Source organism: Paramacrobiotus metropolitanus, unplaced genomic scaffold, assembly GCF_019649055.1.
Source record: "Paramacrobiotus metropolitanus isolate TYO unplaced genomic scaffold, Prichtersi_v1.0 Parri_scaffold0000002, whole genome shotgun sequence".
NCBI lineage: Eukaryota > Metazoa > Tardigrada > Eutardigrada > Parachela > Macrobiotidae > Paramacrobiotus > Paramacrobiotus metropolitanus.
In genome coordinates this window covers 1,926,655-1,945,740 of record NW_026570222.1, presented here as the reverse complement: position 1 = coordinate 1,945,740, position 19,086 = coordinate 1,926,655, and the positions used below count along the sequence as shown (strand labels likewise).

Here is a 19,086-nt window from a genome sequence, read left to right as displayed (position 1 = left end):
GGTTGAGGTGCATTCAACTATATGAAGATACATGAAATTACGTAGAGTTGCGCTGGGTTGCGTGCCATTGCGTTGCGTTTCATTTCGTGGAGTTGCGTTGGGTTACATGCAGTTGCGTTGGGTTGCCTGCAGTTACGTTGGCCGCCTGCAAGCGTTGGGTTGCAGTTGCGTTGATTGCAGTAGCGTTCGGTTGCATGCAGTTGCGTCGGGTTGCACAGTTAGTGCAGTTGCGTCGGGTTACGCAGTTACGTTGGGCTGCATCGCAGTGTGGGGTTGCGCAACTGCGTTGCCGCCGTATGCAGTTGCGTTTGGTTGCGTGCAGTGCGCCGGGTTACATGCAGTTACGTGGGATTGTGTGCAGTTACGTTGGGTTGCATGCAGTTGCGTCGGCCGCATGCAGTTACGTTGGGTTGCGCAGTTGCGTTGGGTTGCGTGCAGTTACGTTGGGTTGCGTGGCGGTTGCGTTGGGTTACGTTGGGTTGCATAGGTTACGTTGGACTGGAAGTTTACCGATCTTCGTGGCGAAACAAACCGTGCCACATGTGACGTAAACCACCAGCTGGCTTACATCAGAAGTACAAGGGATTGGTTCGGCTAGACACATTTTTCCCCCTATATAGTATAGTCCGAAAACAACAATTATGGAACAGCGAAATGTGGTAACATAATTGCAGTGAATAAATAAAAAAATATTAAATTTATATAAATTTTTTGTAGACTTTATTAAATTTACCTTTATTTTTCAATAAGCACATCAATGAGCAGCACTCAGTAAATGCAATCAAAAATACACAATACTGCACAATACACTATATACATGCACAATACACTAGAAGTATAGATATACATACGTAATACACTAAAATACTATACATTACACTATACTATACATGCACAATACACTATACATACTGGTATGGACTTCATTTACCTTTACCTACATATTATTGACTTTATTTATCCGGTTTCCACATAGGATAGCAAATCACCAATAGGAATCATTTAGCAGTTGGAGGGCTTTGGTACATTTCTGCATGTTTTTGCCATCTATTTGTATTCGATGCTACGGTACACTGAACTAATAATGATAATAATAATAATAATTTTCTCTATGGTACAGGAGTACAGGTACGCCTTAATTATGGATCTATGATACTTGCAAATCGACATAATATGATTCGGATCTAACGCGAAACTGTTCTACAGAATTTTAAAATATTCAATGCAATGAACAACAGAACTCCAATTTTGTTTTGAAGATCGAAGTCGCGGATTAAAATAATTTTTTGACACTAGTATTGTTAGAATGCGATTAATTTAAGAATTTTTATCAAAACAGAGTGCATACATAAATGCGGTTTCGAGCATTCCGTTTTTCGACGCTCGAGTCGGCGACCACGTTGATTTCAAAGTTGTAAATTTTTAGCCTGCGTTGCCTTTCGACGTGGCTAAAAAAATTGCAGTAGAGAGTATCAGTTTTGTCGAACGAAGAAATTTTAATAACGATTATTAAATGGCTGATCTTTTCAGCCAGCTGTTTATTACCTAGCGCGATGTAGGTATTTCCCGGACTGCAGCGATTTCTGCTATGAATGTACGGCCGCATTACGGCAAATGATCCTGTGTCCTAATCCTTCATACCCCTGACAATAAGCATAAGCTGATATTGGAAGCCACTCAGTTGTCGCACCTTCGGCTCTGTAAAAGTAATTTGGCACAGTGGGACTCTATCCTGCGAATTCCCAAATGCCAATGGCCCTTACACCTGAGCTGGACCATGTTGTGTGCAACTACTCGGAATCTAACGGCCAGCTGAGTCCCACGAAGCTGAATGGCCACGCATCGCCATTCAGTTTTCAGGAGAAATGGGGTCTGCCAGTGGAGGACGTCTACAAGTTGGCGCTCAGATTCTATAAGGGTAATCGAGTGGCCTCTCCAGCATGATGATTCTGACGGTGTACGACAGCTATGATTTCTTTCTACACAGAAAAAGACGGCAAGGCTCCGTTGCATATATCGTACGCCGATAAAATGCGCCTGGTAGCCTATACGAAGCAGATTACACACGGACCCTTCCAGACGTCGCTCGTGCCCGAAGTCGGTTTCCTCGACGTTATTGGCAATGATAGGAGGTTAGTTTGATATTTATTTATCCGCAGGAGGAAATGGGCGAACTGAGGGCTCATTAATGAAGCGGTTGCTCGCTTTCCTGTCCAGTACAGCGGTTATTGTTGGAAACTGGTATCCGCTAATGTGATGCATTGCGTACGAATTTTAGTTTTCGCATCGTATTTGGTAGAAGTTTTCTGTTTGTGTCCAGACTCCAAAGCAATACTGGGAAGTGGGAAGCACGTGCTATAAATTTCAATCCCTGCGTACTTTGCGTCGTAATCGCGAGCCTGGTGCGTCTGTGCTGAGAAGCGAACTGTTTCCATACTAATACGAAAATTTCTCAAAATTCAAATGCAGTTCATCGGTCTGACTGTGCAAAGGTTTTCAAAAAATCCTGCATTTGAGGTATGTTTTCTGGATTTTCTGTTTTCCACATAGTAATTGTACTAGATTTTTTACCATTTCCATGCTTCTGCTGCGTTTTTCTACATTAGTCAATTAGTGATCACACAAAATGTTTTGCCTAATTGATTGCTGCTGCTCTTGCACGTGTTCTGATTTCACACTTTTGGTGGGAGCACAACGCCTTGGTTGTTTCCTGATTAATAGGTGGTGCTTGCTTCTAGCGATCGCTGAATTTTCTGTGATTTTCTTTGTCGGTGTATCCGTCTGGTTTTTACTACTGCTAGTACCCTCTTTTAAAAATGATATGTACTGTTGTATTGTGCGCGAGGCATCGAAACCGCATTTTTGCGGTGTCCAACGATAAGCGATGTTGATATAGTAATATCGTACCACGGCACCACGTTGCTGTACCTGATGAAAAGCTGCAAGTTCTGATTCCTACACTGCATAAAGACAGGAATGAACTGCAGCTGGCAATAAATTGATCTGTCGGCAACCCCTCATCGAATGTGGAGCGAGTCATAACTCCTTCAGTTTATGAAAGGGCGTGGTGTCGTGGAATCCGATGGGTGCACGCGGCAGCCAGCGCTTGTGGCTTTGTTGATTGTATTTATCGTGGCAAATAAGCCCCGTTTTCTTCCCGTAGAACTTTTTAAGAGGGTGTGATTGTTAGTAACAGTGACGTGAAACTTGATGCTGCTGTTCACTTTGTCCTCCCTTATTGCCTTCCCTCGCTAGATTGAAACTGATCTTTAGCCGAGTAGTTATAGTCAAAGTTTTGCCTGTCAGTAGCATTTTTCACCGCAGTTTCTTTCGTAACATAGACCGGTGTTAACCTTTTTTAATCCGCGTCGTGCAGCACTACAATATTTTATTATTTATGGAGATTTAAGCGCAACTCTGTTGAGCACAGAATTTGACTTTCTCCTGAATTAAGGTCGCGAAAGGTGAGTTTGCCGTAACACTTGCTTTGTTATATTCCAATGAGTGTTGCAAGGTATTTATTGATCTGCTCGTAACTTCCGATCGGCATATCCTCTAAAAATTTATAATTTTTGTTTCTCTGCCGTAGGAAAGGTGCAAGATAACTTCAGTAAAAAGTGAACTCTCAAAGAAAATATCCATTTTAATTCGATAAAAAGTAAAAATAGAACTTTCTCTTCGTTTCTTTATTTGAACAGTTATATTGGACTATTTACTGTGACACGCCGATAGTGCACTTGAGATCGCATGATGGGCTGTTCTGTTTATCGTGTCGTCCGCTTGTAGCACATTGAAACATAGAGAAAGTGGACTTGCTCAGTTGTCAAGAAACCTTAGAAACTAATTGAATTTACATTATGCTTAACTTTGAAAGCTTTCATTTGGCTGAAACGATCCGTTATGCGGCCGGCTTGCGTGCGTGGCATGCTCGATGTTCGGGAGAGACTTGATGTCTTCTCCGGAAATTATCGCGAATACCGTTGCCGTGTAGTGCGACGTTGAGGTCATTATCAATTCGCTTCACAATGTTTGCTCCGCTAATTGTGACTATTGTGCGGAAAAAGAAAATAAGATACTTGCGGCTGCATGCAGGAAATCTCCGTGTCTGTTGCACATTTGAGGCATCGTGAAATATGCCCGATCGACACACAGAAGATTGATGATCCCGTCCAGTTGAGGAATGATGAACGACTTTCTAATGAGTTGGGATGTTTAGATGGTGGCTTGTACACTCAGGTTATTAGCTGCGGTTTGCGGTGTTTGTATTCGCACATTTTGCGGTAATTATCGTTGGTATCTGCATTTTGTTCGTTCGTTTTTGTCCATATGAAACTGCAGACGAAGATGCTGGTGCTTTGTGTACATATGTGCAAATCGTTTAGGCGTGTGTATACGAGAAGATATAGTATATATAGCGTTTAACTAGTTATCCCATTCTGTCGCAGTTGTAGATCTGTTGTTGAGTTTGACGAAGTGTTTTTTTTTCTGATATTGAGTAGTTATACTTGTGATGTTGAACGATTTCCGCTGATGACCAGTTTACCACAAAAACATGTTTCGGGGGAGGTTTTTTTTTATTTTAGATTGCATTGTTGCATACTTAGTACACGGCTTGGATTTTTGTGATTTTATTTTCTCTGGAAATTGGCTTGACGTTGTAAAATTTAAGCACGCCTCACTGGCCGTAAAGTGATTGTTGGAGCGAAAATTTAGGCAGTGTATTTGATGAGCTGCAATTTCCTCTGGTTGCTCCTTTGGTTCAGCATTTGGCTTCGCGGCATTAATAAGTTCATGGGACAGTATAATGGGAACGACTGAAGGTTTAGAAACATTTCCAATTTAGTGGCAGTGATTCTTTGCATAATTGGCTGGTGTTATGGGACGTAGTTTATCCGTGCGCTTTTTACTCGTGAAAAAGTGGTTTGAAATTAGGTATGTTCAGGTGACAGTGAACTGACTTGTGAGAGTCATGATTCTCTTCCTTGTTCCCAGTTGCTGTAAATGCAATCATTTACCATTCTTTTAATCTAAAAAAATTGATTTTAATTTTGCAGATAATTTTCTACCTTTTCTGGGTTGTCGAGGAGAAGGCCTTAGAGGCGTATTAGTAATAATGCACAGTCGAAAACACAATTACGGTGTTGTTGTTGTTTACGTTGTTGTTAACTGTAACACTTTTCGCAGGCGCGCCTGGTCGAGCTTGGGTGAAATGAGCAAAGAAGAAGCCATGTTGCGTTTCGTGGATCTTCTTGATTTGCTTTGTCCCCTTTTCAAGCCCTACATCGAGGCGCACAAGCGTGACAGGGAGGATCTGGAGAAAAAACAGTGAGTAATCCTAATGCTTGTGTACAGTTTGACAACGATTGCCATGTTTTTCATCTCTATAATTACCTAGACTGGGAAACGGGACTGAAAGTATCGGGTAAGATGATGGAGGCGGAGCACTTTTGAAAATAAAAAAGGCAAAGGCTAACACAAAATATGCTGCTCCAGGCCTGAGGAAGGTGATTCGAGCAGGGATGATGAGCGCAGTGTGTCGGGAATGACCAGTGCTGCTCCTCAGTTCCACTTAACACCTGAACACGAGCAAGAGATCCGGAACGCTCTAAACGCTCAAACCTTACAACAGGTGAGGAAGAAAGCAGCGTTGTTTGCTGCTCAAAACATTGACGCTTTTTTGTTGGATATTCAGTTCAAAGCCTTCTGTGAGCAGCAGTTACCGGGAAAAGTGGAAGAGGTTAGTGGTCGCTTTGCATAATGTGCTATTCGTGTAGTAGATATTAGGTCTGTTCCGATGGATTTAGAACTCATGATTTTACAAGTTATTTTACTTGAGGGTTTTATTATTATAATTATTCATAATTATAAATAAATACACTAACAGAACGGTTTTGCACATTTTACCATTAAACGGCGGCACCGGTGACCTTTAAGTGTTAACAACGCTACGCATGTATGGTTACTGGGTGCGAATAACGTTGCGATCGTTCCGTGACACAAATGGTTGCGGCGTTGAACAGCATAAGGAATTCAAAATTAACTTGCGGTTACTGGTTTTATCAGACAGATTCGGGTCTTTGGAAAATGGTTACAAGAACACAGGGGCGATGAGGCGGAACATGCTGTGTGGCTTGTTATTCCGCTGCAGTTCCCTGTCAGCATGAAATGCCTTAGTAGCGTTATATATGCAGATTTCTCGTCGGATTCGCCCATCAAACTATTGTGTTATACTTTGATCAATACGCATACGCTGTTACTAGCTGTGGCCAGGCGATGGTACTCTGTAAAGGAAAAGAGTATCTGTCTTTGGAATGAGCACAGGGACTCTTCCGGATGATCCCATTACTCGTTAGCATCGATCGTGTGGAATAAAAGTAAATCTGATTGCAAAAGTTGCTGTCTGCTTGGCTCTGATTGACAGATGGGGTCCGGCTACACGTAGCAGAGTGAACAAAAAATCCCTTAAGTGGCAAAACGTAGAACAAGTAGCTCCTTAATGCAACCATGAGAAGTCGGCCAGTATTTTCGGCTCTGGTTGTACAGTAAAGAAAAGAGTATAAGAGAGCATCGAGGGGTGATTAAGGAGTAAACAGTAAGAACGGGCTGCAGAATGCTTCGTAAACGTAATGGTGATTTCACGCTTTACGTTGCAAAAGTCTGGAGAGATGCTCTTAACGCTGGCTGTTGACGACGTCGTTTGGATGCAAAATGACTCTTACCATGCTTTGTGCTGTGTTGATTGCTGTTTCGTGTGGTTAATTGAAAGAGCTAATGATTCTGGTTCCAAGCCTGGCGCTGTCTAATTAAAAGATCTCCGCGAAGCTTCAAATGGTTTACCGAATCATTGTCATACCAGTTTTTGATTTTGATGGTATGATAGATAAAAAAGCATTAGCGACCTATTTAATACGAAATTTAAAGTGAGGACTATCTCTGCGAAAAATTGAACTGCAGTTAAGAGGCATGGGAGCAATTTTCCGCTCAGATTTGATTTTTATTCTACTTTCGTAATTGTACTATGGTTGTCAGACTGCATTGTTAGCTAAAAATTTAGCCGTCTCAAAGGTCGAAAATGGTTTTCAGTAGAACGTGATAGGATAATTTAAATTTGTCTGTTGGTCATTCCCGTTGACGTTTTCCACGATCGCAGCAGGGAAATCGTATATTTGATGAATTCGATAACATCTTTAACGGGTGACTTCTGGGGCTCGCATCCCCGGGACGAGAATTGAATTGTAAATCAGCTGGCACCGTACATGCACTGAACGCCAACTGCTTCGTAACGAGCTACGGCCTAGGGTTATAAGTTGCATCTATGCGATCAATCGGTTGACCTTAGATTATCTCAGCGCATCTGCATTATCCAGAGGGATTTACCAGATTACAGAATTCTGTGGAATTTGTAAGTGCGTTAAATGATCGGGGATGCCACCACGACAATAACTTAATTTCACTTGTCAAAATATCTGATAAATTTTGTATGTTTACTTTCTCTGATGCGTGCTGTGTTTTAGTGACCATTAACGGTTAATATTCTCTTCGTGGGTTAAGGATCTTCGAAAAAGCCGAATTGACTTTGACACTTAGCTGAGGAAAATCGATATTAGTCTGCTTTGTAAACGAACACACACACACACAATATGTGCACATTTAATTTGGGAACAGATGTACAGCGGAAGTGAAGTGTATGGTTAGGGAATGTTTGGCAGTGCAGTAAGATGATGGTTGTCTAATCGTAAGGTAGTAGCCGTGTAACGCAACTGCTGCTGTGCCACTGTGTGGGGCTTGTGGTGCGGATTTAATTTGATGCCTTTTGACGGGAGCATCTGTGTGAAGATTTAAATTTAAGGCTAAACGTTGGATCATTAAGATTCTGTCGATGCTGTGTATTGCGCGGCAGTACTTGTAAAGACTGTGTCTATGTATCGATGAGATACCGTTGTGGAGTTGGGCTTTCACAGCTGGATACAGAGATCATCATAACATAGACTGCAGATCACGAGCTCATCGATCGCTTTGCTTGAAAAAGTGCGCATGTTTTCTGCGTCAGTTTGGATCTGGTAATGCAGTGGCATTACACAGAGTTTGTACATTTCGGCATTTAAAGATTGTTTTTAAGCGTTTGCCGTGGAGTAAACCGTAAATTGCTGCAGCATTTCTAACAAGAGCACTTATATTGCAGCAAAAGGTGTTAATAGCAAAGCTGCAAGAAGAACATTTCCGTCAGTACGTGAGACACTGGATGGAGTACCAAGTGAACAATCCTGAACCTGTGCAAAATGGCGAAGCCTATAACAACGCCGATGAACAGGATTCCAAAAGAGGTATGCTGAATCGTGCATGTTACAACACGACATATAATTCGCATAATTTATATCCTAAAGTTTATTAGGCAGTATCTCTTCAAATAATAAGGATTGTTAGACAGTCAAGTATTTAGTTGTTAGACAGTCAGACAGTCTTTCTTTGAGTATTTTGCATAATCGGGCGATCTTCCATATTACTGGCTTACTAGTTACTACTTAATGTGCATAGGTTCAGTCAGGGCACATTCCTGCTTAAACAGAAAGCGGGATCATAATGGTAATTACACCAGTGCATGCAAAAAGAAGTTTCATATAGCGCTTGGTGTTAAAAAAGTAATTCATTCAGCGCTTGATGAGTTCATGTAATTTGTACCGATAGCTTGTCACGTAATTGGAATGTATGGTTGAAACATTTGTAAGAGACAGTAATGAGCCATTAGCCAGTACTTGAAGGAAAACATAAACGAACAAAAATGATTTTATTGTGCATTACATAATTCAATATATGACGACATGCACGCTCCATATGGTATATTCAATTATTAATGCCGCGGTTATTTCAGGCGATGTTGCCTCCGATGAAGAGAATGAGGAGGTTATGACATCGCATGCGCCTACCATAGGCGGCGTTATTCAGACGGCATCGGTGTGGACGCGTAAGGATCTCAAAGAGTTTAAGGATTCCGTTAAGAAAGAAGGTGGCGAGGGGATACTGAAGATCGGGCAAGGTGAAACTGTGACGATTCGTGTCCCGACCCATCCAGAAGGGAACTATTTATTTTGGGAATTCGCCACCGATAGTTATGATCTGGGCTTTGGATTATATTTTGAATGGAGCAACAACACCAACGACAACCGAGTTACCATCCACGTGTCGGAGACGGATGAAGACGACGAAGACATCGATGGTGAAGGTAAAGGCTAACAGCATTTTCCGATCTGATAGTGTTGTCTCTGACAGCATACTGGTACCGACGATTGCTCGTTTTTACTTATATTTTCTACCTTCGCGTGCTCAATCACTTTTCACGATTGATAATTATGATGTAACGGACAGTTTCCCGTGGTTTGCGTTTCATTAGGTTGTAGCGACGGGCAGTACAGGTTAACCGCCGTAGTGGTGCCGTTGCCCTACGGTAGAGCAGGCTCCCCGCTTGGTGGTCTTCTTGTAGTGGGTCTGCCTTGTATTTGTAATGTTCTTGTTCGCACACAAAGCAAGAAGTAGTGATTAGGTAGAAGTAAATTAATGATGTAAATTCGTATGGTAGTTTCATCATTTATTAAAAGGATTTTTAATATTCATCTGTTCAATTTTAAGGCGCGCCAAGCAGTCCGAATGATCCAGAAAAGGGTGGTCCCAATGGAGGCCAGACTGGCCCACCGGTGGATGAGATTTTGCCGGTGTATCGTCGCGATTGCCATGAAGAGGTTATCGCCGGTAGTCATTTGTATCCGGCTCGCCAGGGCGTTTATCTGTTAAAGTTCGACAATTCTTTCTCATTGTGGCGATCAAAAACCTTATACTATCGTGTGTATTATACCCGATGAACAGCCTGTCAGTCCCATTTCGAAATCACTCGAGCCGTTCACAATTTTATCATGTATTGGTTGGTTTTATTCCCAGTGCGTTGCGTCATAATACTTGTGATGAAAAATATTCGGGATTTGACCGGTTCTATTATTTTTTCTTAATTGTTCTGAGTTTTTTATTCCGACGTCTGCAATGCTTCGGCGATTACATTTATTGCACAATTACCTTTTCTAGCCCTTGTTTCCGGAATTACAGCTGTTTTTGTATCGTGTCTCGTAGTTATACTCAAAGCGTTGGCTGCTATGTATCTATTTTTTCCCCGAAGTCCATGCAAAAAACGTTGTCACTGAGTAAATGAAAGTCTGACAAAATAAAAATCAGGTTACTATCAACAGCGCACGAAGGCAAAGTCAAAGCAACAGCTTGTAAGTCCTCCAAACAGAGTCAAACATAACTTATTCAATTTGCTGCTATTTTACGAAGGCTTCCGGGGGAAGTTTATTTTCACTTTTGAGTTGCAAGAAAGCAGCACCAGCTTTTGGATAGTCCCAGTTCCAGTCCTCCAACGCTCTACAACAACAGAACACGCAGTATTCCACAGGCCACAGTTACACAATTTCCATCGCACTAGCTGACAGAAAACTTACAATCGACTGTAGTGCTCATTCATTCCACTCTGACTGGCAAAACTAACTATCATGGCCAATTTCGTCTGTTCGTCAAGTACAGTAGTTGCAGGTGTAGCAACACTGCTAGAAGGCTTCTCCGAAGGCGTATTTTGACTGAACTGATTAACTTGCTCGGGGGAAGCCTGGCTGACTGTCAAGGTATCGGATAGGATTCGCAGCCTAATACAGCATAATGAATTATTCAAGTAAATTAATTCTAACCAAAAACATCCGGTATTTCGATACGAACTCACCCTTCATCTGATATCACAACGACAAAATTTCGCGAAAACGAACGGATTCGCTGGTGTTTGTTTTGCTCTATACGAGTAATAACACAAACCTCAATTATAAGTCAAATGTCAAATCGAGCTCTCAATCTTACCTTCTCGAAAAACACCAGTCACCATGAATCCCACCAAGGCATTCTGCAGAGAAAACATGATATTTCACAAACTGATGCTACCAAGCCTATAACAATACCAGCTGAGCTCGTACACATTTAACATCAGCACATTGTTAACGTTAAATGTGTACAGCAAAGTCGACTACAACTTCAAAATAAACTATATTTGGCGTTTTTTTACGAAAAAAGGGCTTTTCGGATATATCGCTCGATCGATAAAATTACTCAGAGCTGCGAAGCCCAGTTTAACGATTCATCAATTCAGACATATTTATTTTAACCTGGAAACAACAAGCTAAAAAAATTTAACAAACCTCGTTGAAAAACACATCCACTGTAAACGATTCCGGGACATGAGCAGTGGCAGGCAATTTGCTAAAGAATTCGACTATGGATGTCCTTCCAAGCAACAATTTAACGTTGCGAGTGGCACTGTCGACGACAAAGTTCAAATTTCGGCTATGGGGAAAGAAACCCGAGCTCCTACATAACCGACAATTTTTTACACACCAGAATACAACCATATGAAAGGGCTATTTAATTTACTTGTCCTGAAATTTCGGGACGAAGAGGGAAAACTGCGCATCATCCGAATAGGCACCCAACAATTCTGACCGTCTTCCATCGAAGTACGTATAGTACTGTTGTATGAAAGTTGTAAGCTGCTGTTTGGCCTGTTCATTTGGCGCATGGAACTGGGTGGGTACCGGGAGTTGGACACGCGTCGGCGCATCAAATCCAATTTTCTTCGGCAAATCTACACCGTCTAACCTCAGCAGGTTGGGTAGCTTCTTACGTACATCCTCGATGTACGCGGGCGTATCACGATACGCATCCCGAATGGGGTTCCGACTTAAGTCCAGATCCACGAGGTGGGTAAAAGAGCGCAGCAGCTCCACATCACGTATATTCCGAATCGCATTATCACTGAGGTTCAGCTGATGCAACTGCACTTTGTCAGCCAAACGAAAAAAGTCCATCAACTGCGTCAGACGATTTTTACTGAGGTCCAGAGAGTGCAGGTCTTTGATATTAGTTTCGATCAGTTCCAAAACCGCTTTCATGTGACTAGTTCTGGACAGCTGAATGCTCAGACTGGCAATTTTGAACTCTAAAGTAAAACGGTAATCATCTGTTAGAAGTATCCGTTCAAATGCATAATGTCAGGCAGTACTGGAACTATCATGCTTCCACAATCATGTTGTACTAGGTACGACCAAATTCGCGAATTTTAAAAATACGGACCACATATTCCTTTAACATCCAAAGATGGATTTTCCGACTCACCAGGAGCTTCGTTAAACAAGCTCAAAGTTAAAGAGCGTGTTGCTGCGTCGTATCGTTTGCCCATTGCGGTCCTTATCGCGTCTTTTACGGATTCATCCAAATGTACAACGGGAGCTTGCGAAGGATTTACGCCAATAGGCATCTGTCCAGATAACATTATTATCCAAAACCATTAGTATAAAAAAACCAACAATAAACGCAGATTACTCAGTAATACCTTTGGCCCATGAGAGAACTGAATCACTTTATTCAGCATCTTCAATTTATCTGCAGCAGCTTGGTCCTTGACAAAGAATGTTAAAGAATTTCCATCGACGGCAACCTAGATGTTAAATTTTTGAAGGGAAACCGTTTAGTGGGAAACAAATCCGTATGGAAACGCACTTGAATTGGCTGGAACGTAACATTTTCCGCGGAAAGTCTGTCTCCAATGGCGTTCATGACCCACGATCTATCCACTGTGGCCGCACCAACCAGCTGCGAAAACAGTTCGTAAACACCACAGAATTCAGAGATTACAGTAAATAAGTAAGAATAAATAAAACTACCAGAAAATCTCACCACAGAATTCAGATTACAGTAAATAATTAAAAATATATAAAACTACCAGAAAATCTCGAATGCTAAAAGAGTACGTTTCGCCATACCCGAACTTTAAACCAAGCCGTCACCGGAGGTCGCGATCCATACAACGGTCTTCCCCGACCACGATTGCGCACGCTGAAGGATTCGCGAGCCATTCTGAGATTTTTCGGACCCAACCGGGAAAAGACATCTGGGAAATGGAACAATGCTAAAAACCGTGAAGCAAAACGGTGGAAAACTCCACTTACTCTTTTCAGCGGGGAGCGCGACGGAGAGACTTCGGCTCCGATGAGCCTGTTGGCCACCACGGGGATTAAACGAGGCCACTCTGTATCGCGATGAAAAAATAGTTAATCTTCATCGTCCGTGGGTCCATTAAGAACCAGTCTAAATGCGTACGTACCTTTGAGTGGCAGCGCCGCTGGCGGATCCTTCACCCATCTGAGCGTCTCCTTCCCTGTCCATGTGTAACACGCGGGCGTACGGAGCAGCGCCTGCCGCATTGCAAAGGTATCAGGGTTTTAATCCAAAACATTTTTCGTAGAAATGAAACTGAGCCCGTTCGAAGATTTGTACCATGTTTACGGTGTACTCGCACTCCCGTTCGCAGAGCACCCGACTGACGTTCACGAGGTGCATCGCGATCGTAATATCCTTCCATCTTTTAAACTCGGTTGTAATTCCGTATGAATATCAACTGTCAAAGGTTTTGTCGATGGGGAAGGGAAGAAACAGGGGCAGCCCCACAGCGGGACCTATACGTAATGCCCAAACGTAAGCGAAATCTCGCTTTGGCAATCCGTTCGCGGGATACTATTCACATGAGTACTTACTAAAAATCAGTTACCGATCTTAACGTGTTGAATACGTGATGAATGATGAGTATCAGGGAAACTGCAAAATTTGTAGATTCATCAGATCGATTTAACATCAATCTGAAGATTAGCGTCAACTTTAACTTTCTCAATTGTGGAAGTCAGAATTTACCACTCACGCGGACATGAACTCATGTCCTCAAGAAAACGAAGCACTACTCAGTGACCTGTGTTCTTCAGGCTATTGCTGTAATATTCAAAGATAGGAGAAGCAGCTTTTCTATGGCATTTACGATACTTCACGGTCAGTTTAGCGGTATTGCATACAGTATTCACCTGTTGGTAACGAGTTTTATAATGTACCCACACTTGTACTTGCAGTGTATAATTAATTTTTACAATTACGTATTAATAAACAAAATTTGGCATTAAAGTTTAGCCTAATAGGTACGTACATATTTTTGGGCTCAGCATTATATTAATTACGAGCGCTCGTAGTTAAGCCCCAATATATGTAGGTAAGCACCCATTAACGGCTATCGTTAATAATTTTGTAATAACACAGATAATTTAACAGTAATTTATAACTACTATTAAACTATAAATAAATATATATTATAATAAATAATCATAAATACAGATAATAACCGCGCATGTATGGCATTGGCTGCAGCTATATAATGGGTGTAGTGCAGTGGCTCGCGTGGCGTAGCCTAAGTGCTTCGTCACTGAGCTGCCACCAAAACAGTCTACTCTGTATAAAGGCTGATATCTTCTATTAATTTATTACTAGTATAAGGTCTCATACGCCCTTAGGGCAAGCGGGCGGCGGTTTTTAATTTTTATTGTATAAGGCAGCGAATGTATGAAGTACAATCTTATAAACACGTAAGCGCTGAAGCTGCAGAATTAATCCTGGAAATTAATAAATTCTGTATAAGTTTAACGGAAGCGCAGGCTACATGATACTTTTAATACGTTTTACTCCGAGAAAACTTTCGCTTTCGCGTAATAATACTTTCTTACATTCTTCTATGACATTTTGTCGAATTGCATATACGGTGATATACACACAAGAAAGCTGTTGGTGGTCGCATCATCCAGTTGGAGAATTATAGAAATGGAGGAATTTCAATAAGTTAAAGTAAACCGGTATATCAAGGGTCTCATTATAGAATATAAACAACCTTGTTCAAAAATTACATGTAAGTAAATGCGCATGAATATGCACACCGCACAACGGCGCAGTTATTTTTCAATTTTAGAATAGTTCCCAGGAAATATAAAAATTATTTAAAAACCTGAAAGAATTAGCGACACTGTTTTTCTTTTACTTCCGTGTAAAACCTCCTCAATCGATTGCTGGGGTAAGTTTTTTAGCTCAAAAGGTGTTCATGCTTTTGTGTCATCTGCAGATTAGAAAAAAACTGTCGAATAGGTTTAAGGAAAATTCAAATATCTAGCTATTTTTGCAAGAGTTCGTTTTTCCGCTGCATTCGCAGAAAGCAAATGATACAATGTTAAAAATTAAGTCAAAATATAATATGCATTTTCTAGGAGCAAAAGCTTGCGGTAGCCATTAAAAATCAATCGAAAGTTGTGTTCAGATTGACCGCTGTTGCAAGGTAGGAAACGTAATTCGATAAGTTAGAACCTATTCAGTTTGGAATCATACCTGAATAAAACAATGCCTCGGAAATTTGCTGCGAATTCTAAAAATCGATAAAAATTCAGATACAGAATTTGATACAAAAGTTGATTGTACACTTAACGAATCAGCAAAAATAAATTTCAAAAAGTAACTTATTGGATTAGAAATTTGAATTTAAAAGGGCTTGGCTTTTAAATTTATTTTTTTACACAGTATTACTTTGGAGCTCAGTTGTAAGTAAAAACGATTTAAAACTAAATTCGGAAATAATATAAACATTGAGAGCAATAATTTGGTTTCCACTTCAAATTTAATGAAATATTATTTAATTACGAATTTTGAATTAGAAACGTTCATTCATAATTTTAGAATCTCTTGAAATTTCTTCAATGTTAGTTCGCATTACTTTTGTTACATTTTAATATTGCATTTTAAAACGGCACACGAAATGTGGGAAACCAGGTTTCCTGCACTGGGTTTCAACTCGAAGATAAATTTTTACATATATTTTTATCTAAGGTATTCTAAGTTTCTTACATCCGATATTCTCTCAATCAAAGACCTGAAAGTTAAGCAAATTAAGTATTTAAAAATTTCCATACCTAGCTGCTAAAGTTTTTCATCATCTCTTTTTTCCGGCTATTCAGTTATTTTGCTTTTTAAGTTATAGTTTATTTGACCAATATAAATGTTGTAAAATGAATAGCTTGTAGACTTGTAGTTATTTAAATTTTTGAAAGTGAGTATTTAGGATTCAAGTGCATCGGTGAATATACAAAACAGGGGGCCACCTCGGGACTTTGTTTTTTGGAGCAAATCTGACTTGGGAATAATTTTTTAACGCATTTTTTGAAGCAGAGAAACCATTTTTCAAAAATTGTTTGAAGAAAAAATTGCTGACTGCCGGGCCCCATACGCCCTCAAACACTTTGGTCGGTTGCAAGGGCGCCACTAAAAAACCTTTCGTTTTGCGTTTTAAGCACTGTTTCTAGGTGAATCGATGTCGTGAATTCTGAAAATGTTGTCAGAAAATTGTATTAGTCATCTGAAGGAAGGGTTTTACGATTTAAAATTTTTAGATAGATTTGCACAATTTTGCTTTAACCAAAAAAAAAATTTTCTCGGCCCATTACGATTTCTGACAACATAATATTGTTCAGCAGCGACACTGGTTCACCTATTAAAAATGTTTCAAACGCAAAAACAAAAGTTTTGTTAGTGGCGCTACTGCAACCGCCCAATGTAATTGAGAGGCGTGAGGTAGCCCGGCAGTCAGAAATTGTTTCTTTTTAAAAAATTTTGAAAAATGGTTTCCATATCAGAAAAAAGCAATAAAAATTATCCAGATTCGCTCTAAAAACGTTCGAGGTCGAATGGGACTTCGTATAATCACTGAAGCGCACAGGTGTTACTATTGGCTGTTTAATTTTTCAGAGAATTATTTAGAATTAAATATTTAGAATTATTTAGAATTATTTAGAATTATTTAGAATTATTTAGAATTATTTAGAATTATTTAGAATTATTTAGAATTATTTAGAATTATTTAGAATTATTTAGAATTATTTAGAATTATTTAGAATTATTTAGAATTATTTAGAATTATTTAGAATTATTTAGAATTATTTAGAATTATTTAGAATTATTTAGAATTATTTAGAATTATTTAGAATTATTTAAAAGTACTTTCTTGAAATCAGATCTGGATCGGGGCTTACGGTTGGTACTCACACGTAGGGATTTTGAAATATTTTCGAAGTTCATATCATAACAGCTCTTTTAGGAAGCTGGGTTTGAGACTTAGATGCGCTCCTCCTCGTTACTGCCCAAACATTTTAGTTCGACTCAGCACATGAAACTGCGTATGTAGTACATATCGCGGTGGCGACCTCGGGGACCCGGGTTCGAGGTCCCGAGTACTTCAGTTCGACTCAGCAGGTCAAACTGTGCATTTGCAGTAGATATCGTGGTGGCGACCTCGGGGACCCGGGTTCGAGGTCCCCCGAGTACTTCAGGTCGACTCGGCAGGTCAAACTGTGCATGTGCAGTACATATCGTGGTGGCGACCTCGGGGACCCGGGTTCGAGGTCCCCGAGTACTTCAGTTCGACTCAGCACATCAAACTGTAAAGGAATCACCATGAAAATTGGTGGCGACCCAAAGGTCACGCGGCGACCCAAAGGTCATGGGTACTCCCCGTCTTAAAGAACCCTCAATATGTCTTGAATTAGAAACGCGGGCGAGCGAACTATTCTTATGTTATTAGTTTAACGGATTCTCCAGTTACGTCCAGTATGACCAGCAGTCCAGTACCTATACATCGTTACACCGATATTCGATATCAAAATGAATTTATGATTCAAATATCACACCAACCAAAGCTGATTCAGCCTGATTGTACAAGAATATGACAAGATAATAATTGTATAATATTATCTAATATCTATATTTGTATGTATACGTTTTTACTTTCACATCATTATTGTGTCTTTGTACGTTTTCACATCATACCAACTGCCGACTCAGGAAATATTCGATCCTATTGCGACAACTGCAACCGAATGGATACACCGTGCTTCAGGTTTGTTCCCGCAAAATGCGTAGACTTTTGTTGCAAGAAATCTCCCAAACATAAAAAGTAATCACTGCCTCCTGCAAAAGTAATGTACCTACTGATAGCTTGCAAGCGAAAGCCAGCAATTTACAGCCACAATGCAGTACTTACCATAAAAATAGTGAAAATAATAAACTATTTACCTTTAAACAGTAAACTTGGAATATAATACGACCGCTGAAACATACGTACCAAACTCATGCAGCCGTATAATACTTAATGCGCACTTAAAAAACAAAACATTTGTATGCACACTACGAATACAGTAAACTTACAAGTAAGCCGAACCCAACAGTACTAATGGTAAATGGTAACGTAAATTTCTTTCAAAAATGGCGCGGTTTGACCAGCATGGAGATTTCTAACTCATCACACACGGGCCAAGGGAAAGCGATCAACGTGCTGCAGCAGGAGTTCCAAATCAGCCTCGCTTTCTAGCAGCGGCCGTCCCAGTACGAACTTGACGAGGTCATCGGACATACGCCGTTCGCCCAAAAAAATAGTGCCCTTCACCCGGCGGCTGCTGGCGTTCTCCTTCTCCACGCGGACAGCTTTGGACATTTGCGGCAGATCGCGCATACACGGCTGCAATTCAATCTGGAAGAACACTGCCACATCCTGTGATCGGTCGACGAAATACTTCCACGGCGTTAAGCGATTTTTGTTGGCATCGTCCTGAGCGAAACAGTACACGTTATCCATCGTGAATACGGGAACAGTCGAATGCGCTGCTGGAATCGTTTCCGGATGTGCTGTGGTGTTTGTCTTAGAATTAACTCGACGCTTCGCCCGCTGCTTCGGAATGGCAAATTTATTCTTACGTCGGCCGTCCATGGGCAGCGGAGGCCAGATAGAGTAGTCAACGACTCAACGGTGACAAAAATTAAATCAAATTAAGTATTGACAGCTTCCACGACAAGGTGATAAACCAGCAAAACTCACGAGCTCTGTTTCGCGTCCTAGTTGAACCTAAAGGAATAACCGTGAATAAGAGCTGTGTAGCTTAACGGTTATGCAACAGATTTTACCGTCAGCAGGAAAAAATAGGTCACAATTTACGACAATCAGACCTTAAAAGAAGAAATCCCACATTGTACAAGTGTGCATAGTGCATACCTCAGTACCTGGAGTAGGAGAGCGTCGATAAATAAAGAAACGAGCCGGCGCCCTGGGTGGTTGGACGGCTTTTCCTCTTCGCATGTGCTACTCACGAACAGCTGACT

At 40.8% G+C, this 19,086-nt stretch overlaps 2 protein-coding genes across 5 annotated transcripts; one reads left to right on the top strand and one right to left on the bottom strand.

Moving 5' to 3' along the window:
* Nucleotides 1–1,437: 1,437 nt before the first annotated feature.
* Nucleotides 1,438–10,237, top strand: LOC129590097 (Golgi resident protein GCP60-like). 2 transcript variants are annotated; one of them, XM_055485102.1, is made up of 9 exons: nucleotides 1,438–1,918; nucleotides 1,988–2,132; nucleotides 5,185–5,325; nucleotides 5,396–5,422; nucleotides 5,494–5,629; nucleotides 5,693–5,737; nucleotides 8,183–8,324; nucleotides 8,870–9,220; nucleotides 9,625–10,235. In XM_055485102.1, exons 1-9 carry the CDS (start codon nucleotides 1,747–1,749, stop codon nucleotides 9,852–9,854), a joined length of 1,389 nt encoding a protein of 462 aa, XP_055341077.1. In that variant the 5' UTR covers nucleotides 1,438–1,746; the 3' UTR covers nucleotides 9,855–10,235. The 2 variants fall into 2 exon arrangements, with proteins under 2 accessions (XP_055341077.1, XP_055341086.1); XM_055485111.1 differs by lacking the exons at nucleotides 1,438–1,918; nucleotides 1,988–2,132 and adding an exon at nucleotides 4,072–4,280 and having other exon boundaries at nucleotides 9,625–10,237.
* On the bottom strand, nucleotides 10,030–13,888 carry LOC129589998 (nuclear RNA export factor 1-like). 3 transcript variants are annotated; one of them, XM_055484969.1, is made up of 15 exons: nucleotides 13,778–13,832; nucleotides 13,617–13,677; nucleotides 13,360–13,538; nucleotides 13,187–13,277; nucleotides 13,032–13,111; nucleotides 12,846–12,973; nucleotides 12,583–12,675; nucleotides 12,416–12,520; nucleotides 12,199–12,340; nucleotides 11,458–12,022; nucleotides 11,226–11,394; nucleotides 10,891–10,933; nucleotides 10,760–10,826; nucleotides 10,485–10,685; nucleotides 10,030–10,407 (listed from the first exon to the last, which is right to left on the bottom strand). In XM_055484969.1, the coding sequence occupies exons 3-15, from the start codon at nucleotides 13,442–13,444 to the stop codon at nucleotides 10,308–10,310; spliced, it is 1,869 nt and encodes a 622-aa protein (XP_055340944.1). In that variant the 5' UTR covers nucleotides 13,445–13,538; nucleotides 13,617–13,677; nucleotides 13,778–13,832; the 3' UTR covers nucleotides 10,030–10,307. The 3 variants fall into 3 exon arrangements, with proteins under 3 accessions (XP_055340944.1, XP_055340928.1, XP_055340935.1); XM_055484953.1 differs by having other exon boundaries at nucleotides 13,617–13,888; XM_055484960.1 differs by having other exon boundaries at nucleotides 13,360–13,888.
* Nucleotides 13,889–19,086: the final 5,198 nt, after the last annotated feature.